The 18592-nt window shown below is 35.5% G+C and overlaps 1 protein-coding gene across 1 annotated transcript in view; it reads right to left on the reverse strand.

The window, feature by feature from the left end:
• Window positions 1–18592, reverse strand: part of TMEFF2 (transmembrane protein with EGF like and two follistatin like domains 2) — a 255232-nt gene that overhangs the window by 39595 nt on the left and 197045 nt on the right. Inside the window, exons 6-7 of the mRNA XM_055290076.2 lie at window positions 10566–10714; window positions 9763–9822 (exon numbers count right to left, since the gene is read on the reverse strand). Of these exons, the coding sequence (XP_055146051.1) occupies window positions 9763–9822; window positions 10566–10714 (209 nt within the window). The remainder of the gene's footprint in view (window positions 1–9762; window positions 9823–10565; window positions 10715–18592) is intronic.

Raw genomic sequence — 18592 nt, forward strand, 5'->3', positions numbered from 1 at the left:
GCCAATCTGCAGAAGTGAATTTGGATGTGTACTGCCTGACAAAGCACTGATCGCTTGTTCGTTTAAAGTCTATAGACTAATAACATGGTCTTTCTGGAATACTTAATTTCTAGAGGACAAATGGAGCTTGATTTTAGTCTCCATTTTATGAATACTTAAAAACTATTGATTTTTTTTTTTAGCTAAACAGACATTTTTATTAGTAAATGAAATTTTTAAAGACATACTTTTGGGAGGGAGTTTTCTAATGTATGACACACACAGCTTTCAACCTCAGAAAATGTGAAAGACAGATTAAGGCAGAGGTTTTTTTTTTTTTTTTTTTTTAATCGTGTGAAATATATTTTACAGGAACATTATGTAACGCTATGAAACATTGATAATGCATCAATAACTCTCTGCAGAAATGCAGGATAATTAGTACATTCATTCTGTCTGTGTTTTATTAAGTTAAACATTAACAACGTCACCATAAAAGGCATTTGCTAGCATAAATGCTGATCTACCATAGGAAAAAATATTCACTTTTCTTTGTTATTGGCCAAACCACCTTAAATTATATGTTAAAAAATGCCTTTCAAAGTTAACTTTGTGAAAAAACATTTGCAGTTTTCCCATTGCAGAAGGACATAGCAATCCAATAAGGACTGAGATATATACTAAAATGGTCGTTTCTTGGGGCTACTGAGCTAGAGATCCCAGAGGAGCTCAGGCTTAAAGTCATGAAATGGCTTCTGTGAAACCAGGCCTCAATTTTATCCTGATTAAATTTACTATATCTGAGAAAACAGATGGACTGGGTGGGAGGCCACCCAGAAATGGAAACTCAGACCCAGGATGGTCAGGTCAAGAATGTTAGAGCAAGGTATGACAGTTGGGGAGGAGGGCCTAGCCAAGGACACTTATTTATCCTAATTTGAGGGCAGTGGAATCCCTATTGTGTTGACATTTGCATCAGGCTGTTTTAGCTCGATGCCTTAAACATCTAAAGAATATATGCTCTAGTTAGGCTCACCGAGTAACCTCAGTATAACTGGGCTTCTCAGGCAATTCAACTCTAGGAAGAGAAAACACTGGTCAGAGGATGTAAATTGTCTGTGAACATTAACATTTCTGAGTGAAAATTTAGATATCTGAGTCTACAAGTCTGAGAGCAATACCTGCCCCGATCATGAATTTAGTCACTATCGAAAGTATAATTCTGGTATTATCCTGTCCAGTTATCCATCTTGCACCAAATCATCAGACCCACAATGTGCTGCCCTTGTTGGTTCTCGGCCCTCGATTAAGCCCATCTCTCTGCCCCCAACTTCCAAAAACTTCCCAAAGCTCACCCAAAACTGTGCTGCAGAATTGGCAAATTCCCTTCTAGCCTTAGAAGCTTCAATGAAATTCTCACCTTTCTTCTTGCATACTGAAACACTAGATTTTTCTGAGAATACCAACCCCCTTCCACCCTCTCACAAAGTGGCTGTATTTTCTACCCTCCTCCCCTGCACTTCAGGACTCAGAGGTGGAGTACTGTCCTCCTTAATCCTCCTTACTATTCCTAGATTACTAGGCCACCACTTGCCTCAAGCCTTAGCACTGATTTCTACATTCTTGTTATGCCTGGAGTTTGGTCCACAAATTTGGTTCCTTTTGATTACGTCCAAGTTCAAAAGTAAAAGTGTGTTTTCTGAATGAACAACTGGAGGAAACAAGCTACAACCATGAAACAAATAGCTGTTTAGAAATGTAATTTCTTTCTTTGAGAGATTTTGTTGTATAGCTATTTTAAGACATTTTTAGTTGATAATGTTTATATATAGTTTCAAATCATTAAGATGGGAGAACTGCATTTTTAAAGCTCTTGATAATGTGGGCTTGTATATTTGGGGCATGTCAGACTCTTTAACAAAAGCAGCAAATCAAAGTGCTCAGAATAGTGTGTGTATGTGTGTGTTTGTGTGTTGTTTTTGTTTGAAATGGCTTAAATTCTATTTAGTAGGTTTATGGAAAACATTGTGCCTTGAAATTATACAGAGCATTGGGATATATCCTACTCTTCTTTAAGCTTCATACATTCTACCTGCACTTACACGACTCTTCCTAGGAATTGAAATAACATATACTTGAGGTAAAAAGAAAAATTAAGGTAGAGAATTATGGCATTCTCACTAGCAGTTATCTAGACGTTTGAACTCACATAGCTTTTTTCTCTTTGTCTTCCATGCTAAATAGGCCTGTCTTTTCTTTACTATGAGTTCATTAAAAACATTTGTTTTGATCTCTTTGCGGGGGGGTGTGTGTGTGTGTGAATTATTGACATGTGAACATTAACATTTCTGAGTGAAAATAATGTTTTACGTAAACAGAAATAAATTTCCATATACTACATTCCTTTTTTAAAATAATGAATATTTAGGTCCTCTAAACATATGCACTAGAGTATAAGTGATTGACTTTGAAGGTTACATTGAGGAAAGCATATGATATCATCATTCTGCAGTTGTGTCATAAGCTATATCTTCCTACTGAATTTCTATTTGAATTTCTTGTAATAATCTCATGATCATATTATTAATATTTTATGTGATCTAAATATACCATACATATGTTGACTGGAGGAAAATCAGAAAATTTGCTTTGTTAATATTTAGACGTGTTAATGTGCTGAAAACTTATAAATAAGTATTCAGTAAATATTTATTTATAGATGAATTAAAAAGTCAGCCAAGGTCTCTTGCAACAAGCTGTTATATGACTTGGGTAGGAAAAATAATCCAGAAACTTCTTGTAATTGTTTGAGTCCATAAAGGATAATATATGTATAAAAACTCTGAACACATATCATACAGACAGACTATATTCCATAAAATGTGCTCTATTTCCCATAAAAATCAATTCTCTTCAATTTTCAGACCAAAAGGAAAGTAACAATAGCTAGCTTGCTAATTTGCTTGTTAATGCCTTACGTGATGTCTTTTAGTTTAAACTTCAATCCTTTGGAAGTAGACTTACTATCTCCATTAAACAGATCAAGAAACTGAGGCTTCAACTAATTTAACAAGGTTAAATCACCACGATAGCATGGCCAATGTTTAAACTCAGTTCCCTCTAATCTTGTGGTTACAACCGCTAAACCAGCTGCTGCACACTTATGGCAGAGAAGAGTAGACAAGTAACACTGCAAGGTGAACAATTTGTAACAGAAAGGAACATTTCAAATAGGAAAAAGTGCACATAAATGATGCAGGATGCGTTTATGAACTGGTGCGTAAATACAAAGTTTTCCAGAGTGTCTACCAGGGCCCAAGGCAACTCTTCAGTGGAAAACCTTCATCTGTATTGCAAATACCATTTCTGTGTTTATCTATAACCATGAACATAACATAATATTACAGATGACTGGCTACATGATTTTATGGGGAAAACAATGAAAGCACAGAAGTTCAAGAGAGCAGGAAAAATTGTGAGTTAGAGTTCTTAGAAAGCTTTATGAAGTTTGCAGCACTCTAATGTAAATCCCAGAGGGGAAAATACTTGCAATGAGACACTTTCGCTCAGAAATCTTGAAAAAATCTTGACATCTTAATTCATTTCCTAGGCTTAAATATTCTAGGCTAATCTAGTGGCACTGTAATAGCCTGGGCAAACATTTTTATTTATTTCACTGTTGATACCAATATTTGTGCTACAAGCTGCTGCCTGCATTTGCTGCTATTTATTTATTTCCTACAGATCAAATTATTGGCCCAGACAAAACGTGGTTTCTGGTGAAGTGCTCCTTGTGTTCACAAGCAAATGGAAAACGCTTCCATTTTAAATGTAGGTTTTTGCCACATAACTGAATTAATTCATGTTATAAAGATGAAATGAAATCATTTGATATTCATGCCTATATATGTAGAGTTGAGGCATAATCAAGGCAAATATTAGGTAAATCAAGCAAGCACCCTATTTACATAGGTAGACAGTCAAAATGTCAAAATACTGTGTCCCGTTCCGGCTCAGCCACTTAGCTTCTTTGAGACTCAATTTTATTTCCTCTAGTATTTGTACCCTTAGTGCTTTATTGGGTTGACATAGAAGAAATGAAGCAATGTGAGTGAATCTTAGTAAAGCTATGACGTATCACAATATGGCTAAAAATTTTTATTTTCTGTTTATTTTTATTTTTTTTATTAATGCAGGATTACTCAGTAGCAAACACTTTCCTCTTGCTTTCTCTTCTCTATGTGGAAAAATAGGAAACAGAACAAGGAAAAATTTAAAAGCAAACATTATATCACTTATAGGATGCTTAGAATACATAGATGTGAGTAACTCTTTTGAGCATCTCACAAAACGTAACATCATGATGAAATATTTTCATGATGAAATATTTTTGGGTCTGGAACTGCCTAATGGTTAACGCTCAGGGTGCAGAGTCGGTCCCAAAGCTGGGACTTGTTTGTTAGATAGTGACACTTCTTCCCTGGTCCTCACACTCGCTGGATTCTGGAATTAGCAATGATGGTTTTAACCTTAGTTCTATCACATACTCTTTTTATTTAATCTTCCTGTCAAAAGCATATAGTATCTCTTTCACATGTTTGTTGTGAAGACTGAAGGAGACAGTATATATGAAAAGGCTTTGTAAATTGCAATGGCTTCTACAGAGAACAAGTTATTAGGACAACTCACTTAAACTATCTAGATACCCTTTTCCAGATGTCAACTTCCTCTTAATGTGGAAAAATGGGATGTTACTAATAGGATGGGTAGAATGTCGTTTAACTATTTCTGATTTCCTTCTTCCATATTTCAGACCTGAGATTAATGTATAGATTATTGTTTGAAGATGAGGAATGGAAATTTTCCTAAAAATAAATATTACAAGAAATAATGAATTGCCACAGTGTAATGTTCAACAAGTAAACACAGGAACTCAACGCAGGCCTGTCGCTAGACTCAGGGCTAGGGAGGCCCTGTCTCCCCTCCGAGGACATGAAATCCAGGACTTACATTTTTCACGAACAGCCAGGGGAAGTATCTTCTCCCCACAGACATACTATAATCCAGCATAGTCTTTACCCTAACTTTACTCCTGTTCCTGTTCAACCTATGTATACATGAGGAAAAGAAGCTAAACATGCTCCTCCTCATAGCCATTTCCTCTGTAATTTATTTATTTTTTCCAGTTTGGAAATACCCATAAATGAAAGTCATTACTTTAGTCTGTCATAGAAACACTGTCCTGGAGTTATACATATTTTAATTCTATGCTCTAGGATGTTGTCAAAAATTGATTTTAAAAATTCCCAGCCATACGGAGAGCCTCTTGGCATATTTTGTAAAAATCACTGTTGAAGATTTTATTCATTTTATGTTTTTCAGTGATGCCTTGTAGAAAGATCTATGCTAAATAGTTCCTTTATAATTAAGCATAGAGAAATTTGTCTTTCATCTCTAAACTTATTTTTTATTTATTTTTTTATCAGACAATAAAAATCTAAGTTTCATTTAGCAGATACCTGTGTTGACTTGTTCACCTCTGTAAACCCCAGGACAGGGGCTTGCATATTGCAGTGACTTTGCAAATATTTGTTGAATGAATTGATTCAACCATAATTTCTTCTTTTGTATTGGTTGCAAAGAAACTTAGGGCTAAATACAGTAACTGTAATAGTCTATGTTGCTGGTATATGTATTTTCTTTAAACAATTCTGATTTTATGTTTTCAATTTCTATTTAAACAATTTCAATTTAAAAAATATGGAAGAAAAATACAAATCTATTTTAATTATAAAACACTGCAAACTCTGAAAACTGGTATAGGGTGTCATAAAATAAAAAAAAATTATTTTCTAGATAATTAAAACCGATATCATCTGACTTCATTTTATAAAATATCTAACAACTTATAAAATTAAGTACATTTTTACTGGAAAAAATATAGCCTTTTTTTTGAAGCATGACCAAACTTTTAGACAGAAAAACAACACAATCAGAAAATATACATATATATACTGGATAAACAAATAGTTGAACTTCATTTTTCTTTTCCATTAGAAGACATGAGGGATACACACACACACACACACACACACACACACACACATATACACACACATATATATGAAAGAAAATGTTGCAAATTTCAAGAGGTGTAAAACATTTGCTATTTAAAAACTTCCTGAAGGACAGTTTAATTTTAGCAATTTAAAACAATGAAAAGCCTGGAAAGCCCTAGCTTTGTGTGTTTGTAAAATTTGTGTTCCCTGAATCTTTCTGTGGATGTAGAGACAGACCTAAGTCTAAGCCCAAGTCTTATATTGATGAAGGGAGAGTAACATTAAATGGCCTGTTTAGCTCATCTGACAGGTATCCTGTCACTGGGCTTTGAAATGAAGAGATCCAAAGCCCTTTATTCAAAACTCTGTAATGCCTTGGGTCTCATTAAAGGAGAGAGGGTAGAATAGAGACCCAAATCAGATGCAACCAGAAAGTAATACTGGCAGGGATGATTGAGCAAATTCTTTGGTTTCCTACTGTCGACTACATTTATGTGCCTTTGAGGATCATGAAATTCACATCTCTGAGCAAGTATGCCACACTCTAGTATACCGCACATATTAGTTTTGTTGAAGGCATTGCTCCCTTCGTTTGCATTTATTGCACGTTTTGGTAATTCACCTCCTGCTGATCCTTGCTGGGATCTCTTTTAACTGATATTAAAAATGAGATACAATTAATTTATTTTAAGATTTAGGCTTTCTTTCAAGAAGATCTCCATTTTTATAATCAGAAACATGTGTTCCTGTATTAATAGCTCTTAAAGTAGGCTCAAAGAAAAAACTGGGAGAGATAAGTAAGGGTTTTTAATCTATAGCATTAACTACATATAAGGCAAAAATGATAGTATGTTAGATCCTTACTTCCCTCAGGTGGGAGAGTCCGTGAATATGTGTCTAACAAACAAGGGAAGTGGCTGTGACATTAAATGAGCTGTGAGCACACAGCAAACTTTGAGGGATAGGAGTCACACAGTTCCTGTTTTCCCTCCTTGGACAGATTTTAGCATATGAAATAGTAATTAAGAGGACAATGACACATAGACTCTCTATGTGGTTCCTTTTAGTTTTTTTCCAAAGTTTGTGTTCCCAAATTCAGGAAACTGTAAATACTATTGGAAGCTTGGAAATGTTGAGGAACATGCCTATTACTTAAATGATTTCTAAAGATGGTATATATTGTATTCTAATGAAACCCATTAATGAAGATAAATATATCTAAAATAAATTTCTTGAGAATCTTGAAGTATGCAATCAATGTTTAACTAGGAATTACAAGCTTCAGTTGACATTATCTTTGTTTCTGTCTTATACTTGGATTTCAACAAACATGTATTTTTAAAATTTACTTTTATCTTAAAAGTTTTTCTTTAGAGTTTACAGGATAAATCTGACACCAAACTAGAAGATCCTGGACTACACTGAGTGACAGAAGAGTTTTCATTTGCATGTATTAAAAATGTATTTTTTTCTTCCTATGCCTAATAAAGCAATAAGATAGGAAAAAAAATGCCAGTTAAGAACAGTGACACTCAACATTAGAGATAATCTGTTTAAAACCAAACCCATATATAAATACTTTTTGGAATAAAAATTCAATTATCAAATCTCTTTGAAATGGGCAAAATGTTAACATGCAATATAAATGACTTTGAGAGATCAGTAGAATCTCTCATGATATTTATTGGAATAATTTTATAAATGCATATATATTTGTATATTGACACTGATCAACTTGAAGAGTTCTTTGTTTCAGGAACAAAATTCTCAGGGAGAGGCTTGATTTTTCAATGAGTACAAAGACGGATGGTTCACTAAAGAAGATATGCATAAATTCCACATTTTTGAAGATTTTTCCAAATGAATTAGTTTGCAAAATAGGAATAAAGGTATTTTAATTGCAGTTAGTAGCAGTGGCTTATAATACCATCAAAATATAATAATTGTTTATAAAAATATATACAATTTACATTTGTGTTCATTTAAAATTTAAAATATATACAATTAGCCTCAGACTTTGATTTTTCATTATTATCTTTTATTATTTTTGATAATATTTCTGTGGATCAGCATATCACAATGTACATTCTTGGAAACAATACTGCAAAACATGCCGCAAAAAATGTGTTATCAAACAATTTTGTTAAAAGCTGTGTATTATAAGGAACTATTCATAATTTTATTAGGTATGATTACAGTATTGTAATTTTGTTAAAAATTATTGATTTGTTTTCAAGATGCATGCTAAAGTATTTGTGAATGAAATGATGAAATTTCCAGGATTTGCTTCCACATATTATGAAAGTATGGAAAAAGGATAGGGGTGAGGACAGGGCTGGGTTAGCCACGAGTTGGTGTTACTGGGCTTGAATGATGAGTACTTGTAGGTTCAGTAAGCTATAGAACCTACATTTGTGTATTTTACCTTTATTTGAAATTCTCCACAACAAAAAGTAAAATAAATAAATAAAAGATGCATGTCTCTTAAATATTTTATAATGAACATAAGAGCTGTGAGAAGTTCTGGGTATGTTTGTATGAGCTTTTCCAAACTTATAGACCACTGAACTATTCTTTTCAAGGAACATCTGTAAATTTCTCTCCTGGATGCTTTGGGAATGGCTATATACTGGTAGAACCAATGTTTTTCCATGTATAATTGTCCATGATAATTTGTCTTATAGCACACAAAAATTCCATCTACATATTGAAAAACAAACATTAAGATAAACTGTGGAAAATGTTTAAAATATCTTTTGTATTTCCAAATTCTAAAAGACTTCAGATCTCTATAAGTATATTAACTAATTTTTTAAATTTCATAGACATTTATCCCGTTGTTAAAGAAAATGAAATTTCAGAAAGAAAGAATAGATGGTAGTATATATTTTAAAAGACAAGAAACAACTCTTTTTGATTGAATATTTGCCATAAATCTAGTTATGATTGCTTAATATCTAAATGAAAAGCTCTGACTAAAAAACTTCACGTATCATTATCAACCTATATATTATTTACATATTTTATCCCAAATTTCTATAAAATTTAAGTATCTGTTAAAATTTCAGTTGTATACCCATGAATTAGTTCTCACTCTAGAAAACTTAGATTAGCGAGAGACATTCTTCAAAGTGAAATAATTGCTAAATATGATTTATATTTTTACACAAAATGCTTTATAATTTAGCATGTCTGAGAAACTACATTTTAGTTTCAAAATAAGTTAAAGAAATTTACTATTAAAAAAACCCTTACATACATTTTTAACTTTGCATCTAAATAAAGACAACCTGCATTACTATTTGTAGCTGTCCTTTCTAGCTTTTTAGAGATTAGCAAACTTTTCATTGTTGACTTTTATGAAAATTTAAACAAGAACATTTGCATTTATTATAATATAGTGCCAAAAATTGCATTGATTTCCATTGGTGCTATTAATTTGATAAATGTTTTGTTATTTGTACCATTTGCACTGTCAAAACAAGCTAATTATATCTTAGTGACATTTTTGACAATTGCTTTAACTCTGGCAAAAAAAAGTATGTCTTCTTTGCTTTAACAACAAAATTACTCTTGCCTAATGAAAGCTTGAACTAAGCAAGAGAAGACTAGCACATGTTAGAAGTCTTGCAAGCTTCACTTTGGAATAAGTAGTAAACAACCATTTCCCAGGACTCTCTTTTAATAGAAGAGCTCACATTTTGTAGAAGAAAATATTATGTACCTGCATAATCTGTTCTTGCATAATGCCCATCTTCAGACTTAGTAGTTGTAGTTGTGTTATCTGTGTTAAAAAATTAACAATAAAAATCGATTAACTCTTTCCTAAATATCTAATATCAAACTTATGTATTTCCTCCAACAATATCTTCATTGCAATTAAGGAACTTTTACAACTGTAGTTCTAAGCAACCTGCATACTAAGACAGATAAACAATGTCAATTTCTGTTTGAAGAGAGCAAATAATAAAATGAAGAGAGCTTTCTAAAGTTTGAGACAAGAAGAAGATTCACGATTATAACTGAGAGAAATTGGGCAAAGGAGTAACAAATCAAAAACTAAGAAAATGCTTGTTTCTGAGCAAGAAAGAAAATAGAACATTCTAGTACCTCTTGCTTTTAAAAATGCATTTTAAATATTTGTACTGAATCAATACATAAAAATGAAGTGATTTGCTTTTAGTTTCAAGGATGTCTAATAAATTCTTAGATTCGTTTTAAAAATGTTTTTGACTTTCTTTTTTCCCTTTGCAAGAAAATTGTCTGCTATCTTGTGAACATTAGCTTCTGTGTTTATGGCATTGTGACAATACAGTTCCATTGTATAGAGACAGATCTGGACGGTTGCTGAGAGCCCCTCAAAATCCTATAATCGACACAAATGCTACAGTAGACTCTACTATCCATTGTAAATAAGAACTGCATTTTGGAAATGGAATAGCTGCCTAATAAGGAGTTTTCTTCACTTTTCATTTTTGCACAAAGACTAAAAACATTCTTTGAAATGAATTTTGGTATGAACATTACCTTGACATCGACCCAAAGACATGACTTCAATTTTCTCCTGTTTCTGACACGATGCTTCTTTGATTTGGCATGCATTATCATAAGATTTCCCATCAGAAGCGCAGAGGGGATTGAAGTTGGTTTGAGAACAGTCAATATTACACACACACCTAAAAAAAAAGAGAGAAATAATAAAAACACGTAACATCAATAGTGTCGTTACCACATTATAAATAAAACACAAATGAAAAAATTGCTAAGTTGACAAAATGCAAGTTGGCAAAATTGAATTGTATCCTTCCAGGGAAGTTCCTTCACTTTTCTATCTAAGAAGAAAAGAAACACAGAACTAATGGGAAAATAATTCAAACAACTGAGCAATGGATAAAAAATGAAAAGGAAAAACTCAAAAATGATCATCAGTTAATTTCTGCCCTGGAACTTTTAAAACATGTACATAAATTTCCATGCTGATATCTGCAGAATACGAATAGGTTGAGGTAGTCATGAAACTCTGCTTTAGAGTTTTCTTTTTTTTTTTTTTTTTTTTTTTTTTTAAATTGAATCTTACTCTTCCTTCTTTTCTTGGGATATTTGAATGGTTAAAGCTTGTGGAAAACTGACTCAGAGGGACAGTTCAGAGAAAGCAAACAAGTAAATTATTTGGCATGCAATCAATCAGGAGTCATATTTCTTTGGCATAAATAAGGGTGCACATAAAATGTAGTAAACGGGAATCTTCAATGGTCCTTAACATTTTGGGGGGGCCACAAAACCCTTTGGAAAAATGAAAGCTATAGATCTCTCCCCAGAAATGTCCATATTCATGTAAACAACCCTTCTGTATAAAATTTCAGGGTTGTCTTGGGCCCCTTTAAGAATATCCTATGAAACCTCTTCCGCGGTATACACCACTATTTTTCTACCTCTCATTTTAAATAATAAAATAATAAATACAAGTTGATTGCCACTCATGATGTTAATATTTTTCTATAATCTAAATAAAAATTTGGTGACTTAATGAGAATTAGGTTACCTAAAGAAGAATTAAACATTTTAAAGAAAATTTTATATGATTGTTCCTATGTCTTTATACTTCTCTATTTTTTTATTCTGAATATTGTGTCTTGTGTGTTTTTTGGTGTGTGTGTACAACCATGTTGCAGCTTTAGACTATAAACTCATTTTAAATTTTTATTAATATTTATGTTGTTTTTGTAAATAGATTATATGTTTCTCAGTCATGAAGCATACATTTTTACTTCTCTATATTTTACTGAGAGCTGGGCATACAATGGCAAGCAGGTTACTACATGCTAGACTCTCAACATGTATTGCTTTATTTAATCCTCACAACAGCTGTTTTACAGACCAAAGATATTACATAAGGTTAGACACTAGTAAATTATGGAATAAGGACCCACTCACAGATTTGTTAAGCTAAAACCCAACCCCTTCTCTCTAATACCACAGACTGTGTTATTAGAATCTCCTGGAGAACTTAAAGTATACAGATTCATAAGCAGATTTCTAGGCTCCAGTAAATCTAGGGTAGCTTCTAAAATTCTATATTCTTAAGTAGTCATCCTGGCACCAGACTCAATTCCTGGGAATCACTGCTTGATCAGTCTGTTGATTGAGAGAGGCTTTGTATACACACCAGTGCATCTCAGAGTGTAGTCCTTAGACCATCTGTGTCAGAATTACCTAGATTGCCGTTTAAAAATGCTGGCAGAAAATGTGCTAATGAACTTATTTATTTATTTTTTTTTTGTAAGAGAACTGCTGTAGGAATGCCTGGTTATTTTTACATTTACCTATTTAGGAACAAATAGCTACAACAGATGGCAACCATCTCTAAACACTTAACTCATTGAGGAGTGGTGTTCCTACCTCAGCTTTGATGTTGTCATGTGATCACAAGCTACTGGAACATGACATCGCTACCTCAACTGATTCTTGGCATCTGAAAACCTGAGATCAGGAGCTGCCTACATGTTCAAAGAGCTTCTGGTTCTTATAGAGTGGGTGTGGATAAGTGACTTTGTAGGCCAAGCCTTAATCATTGTATTAAATAAAAAAGGAGTGGGGAGGTTAACATTAGCATTTTTAAAAAGGTAGTTTCTTTTGCCTTCAAACCAGTTTAGATTCTGACTGTTTGTTGTTGTGTCAGACTCTAGGAATTATCTCCTTCAAGGTCTTCTATAAAGTTGTTTGTTAGCAACTGAAAAACAGAGAGAAAGGTACGTTCTGTCATTTGTCTACCTAAATGGTAAATTAGATAAGGTATCAGGGCTTTGAAGGTATCTCCAAATTAAGTCTAAAGAAATTTAGAAATATACATTATATATATATATATTTTTTAAATTTTTATTAATATTTATGTTGTTTGTGTAAATAGATTATGTTTTGTAAATAGATTACATATATAGTGTACATTTCTAAATGTTTCAGTGAAAAAGTCACATATATATATATATATAGACAAAAAGTAATTGGCAGTTCAGAAACCCATTTGATAGCATGACAAAATGGTGCAAAGAGGGGAGCCAAGATGGCCGAATAGGAACAGCTCCGGTCTACAGCTCCCAGCCTGAGCGACACAGAAGATGGGTGATTTCTGCATTTCCGTTTGAGGTACCAGGTTCATCTCACTAGGGAGTGCCAAACAGTGAGTGCAGGACAGTTGGTGCGGCACACTGTGCACGAGCCGAAGCAGGGCGAGGCATTGCCTCACTCGGGAAGCACAAGGGATCAGGGAGTTCCCTTTCCTAGTCAAAGAAAGGGGTAACAGACGGCACCTGGAAAATCGGGTCAGTCCCACCCTAATACTGCGCTTTTCCAATGGGCCTGGAAAACGGCACACCAGGAGATTGTGTCCTGCACCTGGCCCAGAGGGTCCTATGCCCACGGAGTCTCACTGATTGCTAGCACAGCAGTCTGAGATCAAACTGCAAGGCATCAGCGAGGCTGGGGCAGGGGTGCCCACCATTGCCCAGGCTTGCTTAGGTAAACAAAGCAGCCAGGAAGTTCCAACTGGGTGGAGCCCACCACAGCTCAAGGAGGCCTGCCTGCCTCTGTAGGCTCCACCTCTGGGGGCAGGGCACAGACAAACACAAATTCAGCAAGAACCTCTGCAGACTTAAATGTCCCTGTCTGACTGACAGCTTTGAAGAGAGTAGTGGTTCTCCCAGCACGCAGCTGGAGATCTGAGAACGGACAGATTGCCTCCTAAAGTGGGTCCTGACCCCCGAGCAGCCTAACTGGGAGGCAACCCCCAGTAGGGACAGACTGACACCTCACTCGGCCAGGTACACCTCTGAGACAAAACTTCCAGAGGAACTGTCAGACAGCTGAATTTGTGGTCTCACGAAAATCCACTGTTCTGCAGCCACCGCTGCTGACACCCAGCCAAACAGGGTCTGGAGTGGACCTCTAGCAAACTCCAACAGACCTGCAGCTGAGGGTCCTGTCTGGTAGAAGGAAAACTAACAAACAGAAAGGACATCCACACCAAAAACCCATCTGTACATCACCATCATCAAAGACCAAAAGTACATAAAACCACAAAGATGGGGAAAAAACAGAGCAGAAAAACTGGAAACTCTAAAAAGCAAAGCACCTCTCCTCCTCCAAAGGAACGCAGTTCCTCACCAGCAACGGAACAAAGCTGGACAGAGAATGACTTTGATGACTTGAGAGAAGAAGGCTTCAGACGATCAAACTACTCTGAGCTACGGGAGGAAATTCAAAACAATAGCAAAGAAGTTAAAAACTTTGAAAAAAAATTAGAAGAATGGATAACTAGAATAACCAATGGAGAGAAGGGCTTAAAGGAGCTGATGGAGCTGAGAGCCAAGTATCGAGAACTACGTGAAGCTTGCAGAAGCCTCGGTAGCCGATGCAATCAACTGGAAAAAAGGGTATCAGTGATGGAAGATGAAATGAATGAAATGAAGCGAGAAGGGAAGTTTAGAGAAAAAGGAATAAAAAGAAACAAACAAAGCCTCCAAGAAATTTGGGACTATGTGAAAAGACCAAACCTATGTCTGATTGGTGTACCTGAAAATGATGGGGAGAATGGAACCAAGTTGGAAAACACTCTGCAAGATATTATCCAGGAGAACTTCCCCAATCTAGCAAGGCAGGCCAACATTCAAATTCAGGAAATACAGAGAACGCCACAAAGATACTCCTCGAGAAGAGCAACTCCAAGACACATAATTGTCAGATTCACCAAAGTTGAAATGAAGGAAAAAATGTTAAGGGCAGCCAGAGAGAAAGGTCGGGTTACCCACAAAGGGGAGCTCATCAGATTAACAGCTGATCTCTCAGCAGAAACTCTACAAGCCAGAAGAGAGTGGGGGCCGATATTCAACATTCTTAAAGAAAAGAATTTTCAACCCAGAATTTCATATCCAGTCAAACTAAGCTTCAAAAGTGAAGGAGAAATAAAACACTTTACAGACAAGTAAATGCTGAGTGATTTTGTCACCACCAGGCCTGCCCTAGAAGAGCTCCTGAAGGAAGCACTAAACATGGAAAGGAACAACCGGTACCAGCCCCTGCAAAAACATGCCAAATTGTAAAGACCATCGAGGCTAGGAAGAAACTGCATCAACTAATGAGCAAAATAACCAATTAATATCATAATGACAGGATCAAGTTCACACATAACAATATTAACTTTAAATGTAAATGGGCTAAATGCTCCAATTAAAAGACACAGACTGGCAAATTGGATAAGGAGTCAAGACCCATCAGTGTGCTGTATTCAGGAAACCCATTTCATGTGCAGAGACACACATAGACTCAAAATAAAGGGATGGAGGAAGATCTATCAAGCAAATGGAAAACAAAAAAAGGCAGGGGTTGCAATCCTAGTCTCTGATAAAATAGACTTTAAACCAACAAAGATCAAAAGAGACAAAGAAGGCCATTACATAATGGTAAAGGGATCAATTCAACAAGAAGAGCTAACTATCCTAAATATATATGCACCCAACACAGGAGCACCCAGATTCATAAAGCAAGTCCTGAGTGACCTACAAAGGGACTTAAACTCCCACACAATAATAATGGGAGATTTTAACACCCCACTGTCAGCATTAGACAGATCAACGAGACAGAAAGTTAACAAGGATATCCAGGAATTGAACTCAGCTCTGCACAAAGTGGACCTAATAGACATCTACAGAACTCTCCACCCCAAACCAACAGAATATACATTTTTTTCAGCACCACACCACACCTATTCCAAAATTGACCACATAGTTGGAAGTAAAGCTCTCCTCAGCAAATGTGAAAGAACAGAAATTATAACAAACTGTCTCTCAGACCACAGTGCAATCAAACTAGAACTCAGGATTAAGAAACTCACTCAAAACCGCTCAACTACATGGAAACTGAACAACCTGCTCCTGAATGACTACTGGGTACATAATTAAATGAAGGGAGAAATAAAGATGTTCTTTGAAACCAATGAGAACAAAGACACAACATACCAGAATCTCTGGGACACATTCAAAGCAGTGTGTAGAGGGAAATTTATAGCACTAAATGCCCACAGGAGAAAGCAGAAAAGATCCAAAATTGACACCCTCACATCACAATTAAAAGAACTAGAAAAGCAAGAGCAAACACATTCAAAAGCTAGCAGAAGGCTAGAAATAACTAAAATCAGAGCAGAACTGAAGGAAATAGAGACACAAAAAACCCTTCAAAAAATTAATGAATCCAGCAGCTGGTTTTTTGAAAAGATCAACAAAAATTGATTGATAGACTGCTAGCAAGACTAATAAAGAAGAAAAGAGAGAAGAATCAAATGGATGCAATAAAAAATGAAAAAGGGGATATCACCACCGATCCCACAGAAATACAATCTACCATCAGAGAATACTACAAACACCTCTATGCAAATAAACTCGAAAATCTAGAAGAAATGGATAAATTCCTCGACAAATACACCCTCCCAAGACTAAACCAGGAAGAAGTTGAATCTCTGAATAGACCAATAACAGGCTCTGAAATTGTGGCAATAATCAATAGCTTACCAACCAAAAAGAGTCCAGGACCTGATGGATTCACAGCCGAATTCTACCAGAGGTACAAGGAGGAACTGGTACCATTCCTTCTGAAACTATTCCAATCGATAGAAAAAGAGGGAATCCTCCCTAACACATTTTACGAAGCCAGCATCGTCCTGATACCAAAGCCTGGCAGAGACATAACCAAAAAAGAGAATTTCAGACCAATATCCTTGATGAACATTGATGCAAAAATCCTCAATAAAATACTGGCAAACCGAATCCAGCAGCACATCAAAAAGCTTATCCACCATAATCAAGTGGGCTTCATCCCTGGGATGCAAGGCTGGTTCAACATACGCAAATCAATAAATGTAATCCAGCATATAAACAGAACCAAAGACAAAAACCACATGATTATCTCAATAGATGCAGAAAAGGCCTTTGACAAAATTCAACAACCCTTCATGCTAAAAACTCTCAATAAATTAGGTATTGATGGGACGTATCTCAAAATAATAAAAGCTATCTATGACAAACCCACAGCCAATATCATACTGAATGGGCAAAAACTGGAAGCATTCCCTTTGAAAACTGGCACAAGACATGGATGCCCTTTCTCACCACTCCTATTCAACATAGTGCTGGAAGTTCTGGTCAGGGCAATCAGGCAGGAGAAGGAAGTAAAGGGTATTCAATTAGGAAAAGAGGAAGTCAAATTGTCCCTGTTTGCAGATGACATGATTCTATATCTAGAAAACCCCATTGTCTCAGCCCGAAATCTCCTTAAGCTGATTAGCAACTTCAGCAAAGTCTCAGGATACAAAATCAATGTACAAAAATCACAAGCATTCTTGTACACCAATCACAGACAAACAGAGAGCCAAATCATGAGTCAACTCCCATTCACAATTGCTTCAAAGAGAATAAAATACCTAGGAATCCAACTTACAAGGGATGTGAAGGACCTCTTCAAGGAGAACTACAAACCACTGCTCAATGAAATAAAAGAGGATACAAACAAATGGAAGAACATTCCATGCTCATGGGTTGGAAGAATCAATATCGTGAAAATGGTCATACTGCCCAAGGTAATTTATAGATTCAATGCCATCCCCATCAAGCTACCAATGACTTTCTTCACAGAATTGGAAAAAACTACTTTAAAGTTCATATGGAACCAAAAAAGAGCCCGCATCGCCAAGTCAATCCTAAGCCAAAAGAACAAAGCTGGAGGCATCACGCTACTTGACTTCAAACTATACTATAAGGCTACAGTAACCAAAACAGCATGGTACTGGTACCACAACAGAGACATAGATCAATGGAACAGAACAGCGCCCTCAGAAATAATGCGGCATATATACAACTATCTGATCTTTGACAAACCTGACAGAAACAAGAAATGGGGAAAGGATTCCCTATTTAATAAATGGTGCTGGGAAAACTGGCTAGCCATATGTAGAAAGCTGGAACTGGATCCCTTCCTTACACCTTATACAAGAATTAATTCAAGATGGATGAAAGACTTAAATGTTAGACCTAAAACCATTAAAATCCTACAAGAAAACCTAGGCAATACCATTCAGGACATAGGCATGGGCAAGGACTTCATGTCTGAAACACCAAAAGCAATGGCAACAAAAGTCAAAATTGACAAATGGGATCTAATTAAACTAAAGAGCTTCTGCACAGCAAAAGAAACTACCATCAGAGTGAACAGGCAACCTACAGAATGGGAGAAAATTTTTGCAACCTACTCATCTGACAAAGGGCTAATATCCAGAATCTACAATGAACTCAAACAAATTTACAAGAAAAAAACAAACAACCCCATCAAAAAGTGGGCAAAGGACATGAACAGACACTTCTCAAAAGAAGACATTTATGCAGCCAAAAAACACTTGAAAAAATGCTCATCATCACTGGCCATTAGAGAAATGCAAATCAAAACCACAATGAGATACCATCTCACACCAGTTAGAATGGCCATCATTAAAAAGTCAGGAAACAACAGGTGCT

This window comes from Symphalangus syndactylus, chromosome 8, assembly GCF_028878055.3.
Source record: "Symphalangus syndactylus isolate Jambi chromosome 8, NHGRI_mSymSyn1-v2.1_pri, whole genome shotgun sequence".
Classification (NCBI taxonomy): Eukaryota; Metazoa; Chordata; class Mammalia; order Primates; family Hylobatidae; genus Symphalangus; species Symphalangus syndactylus.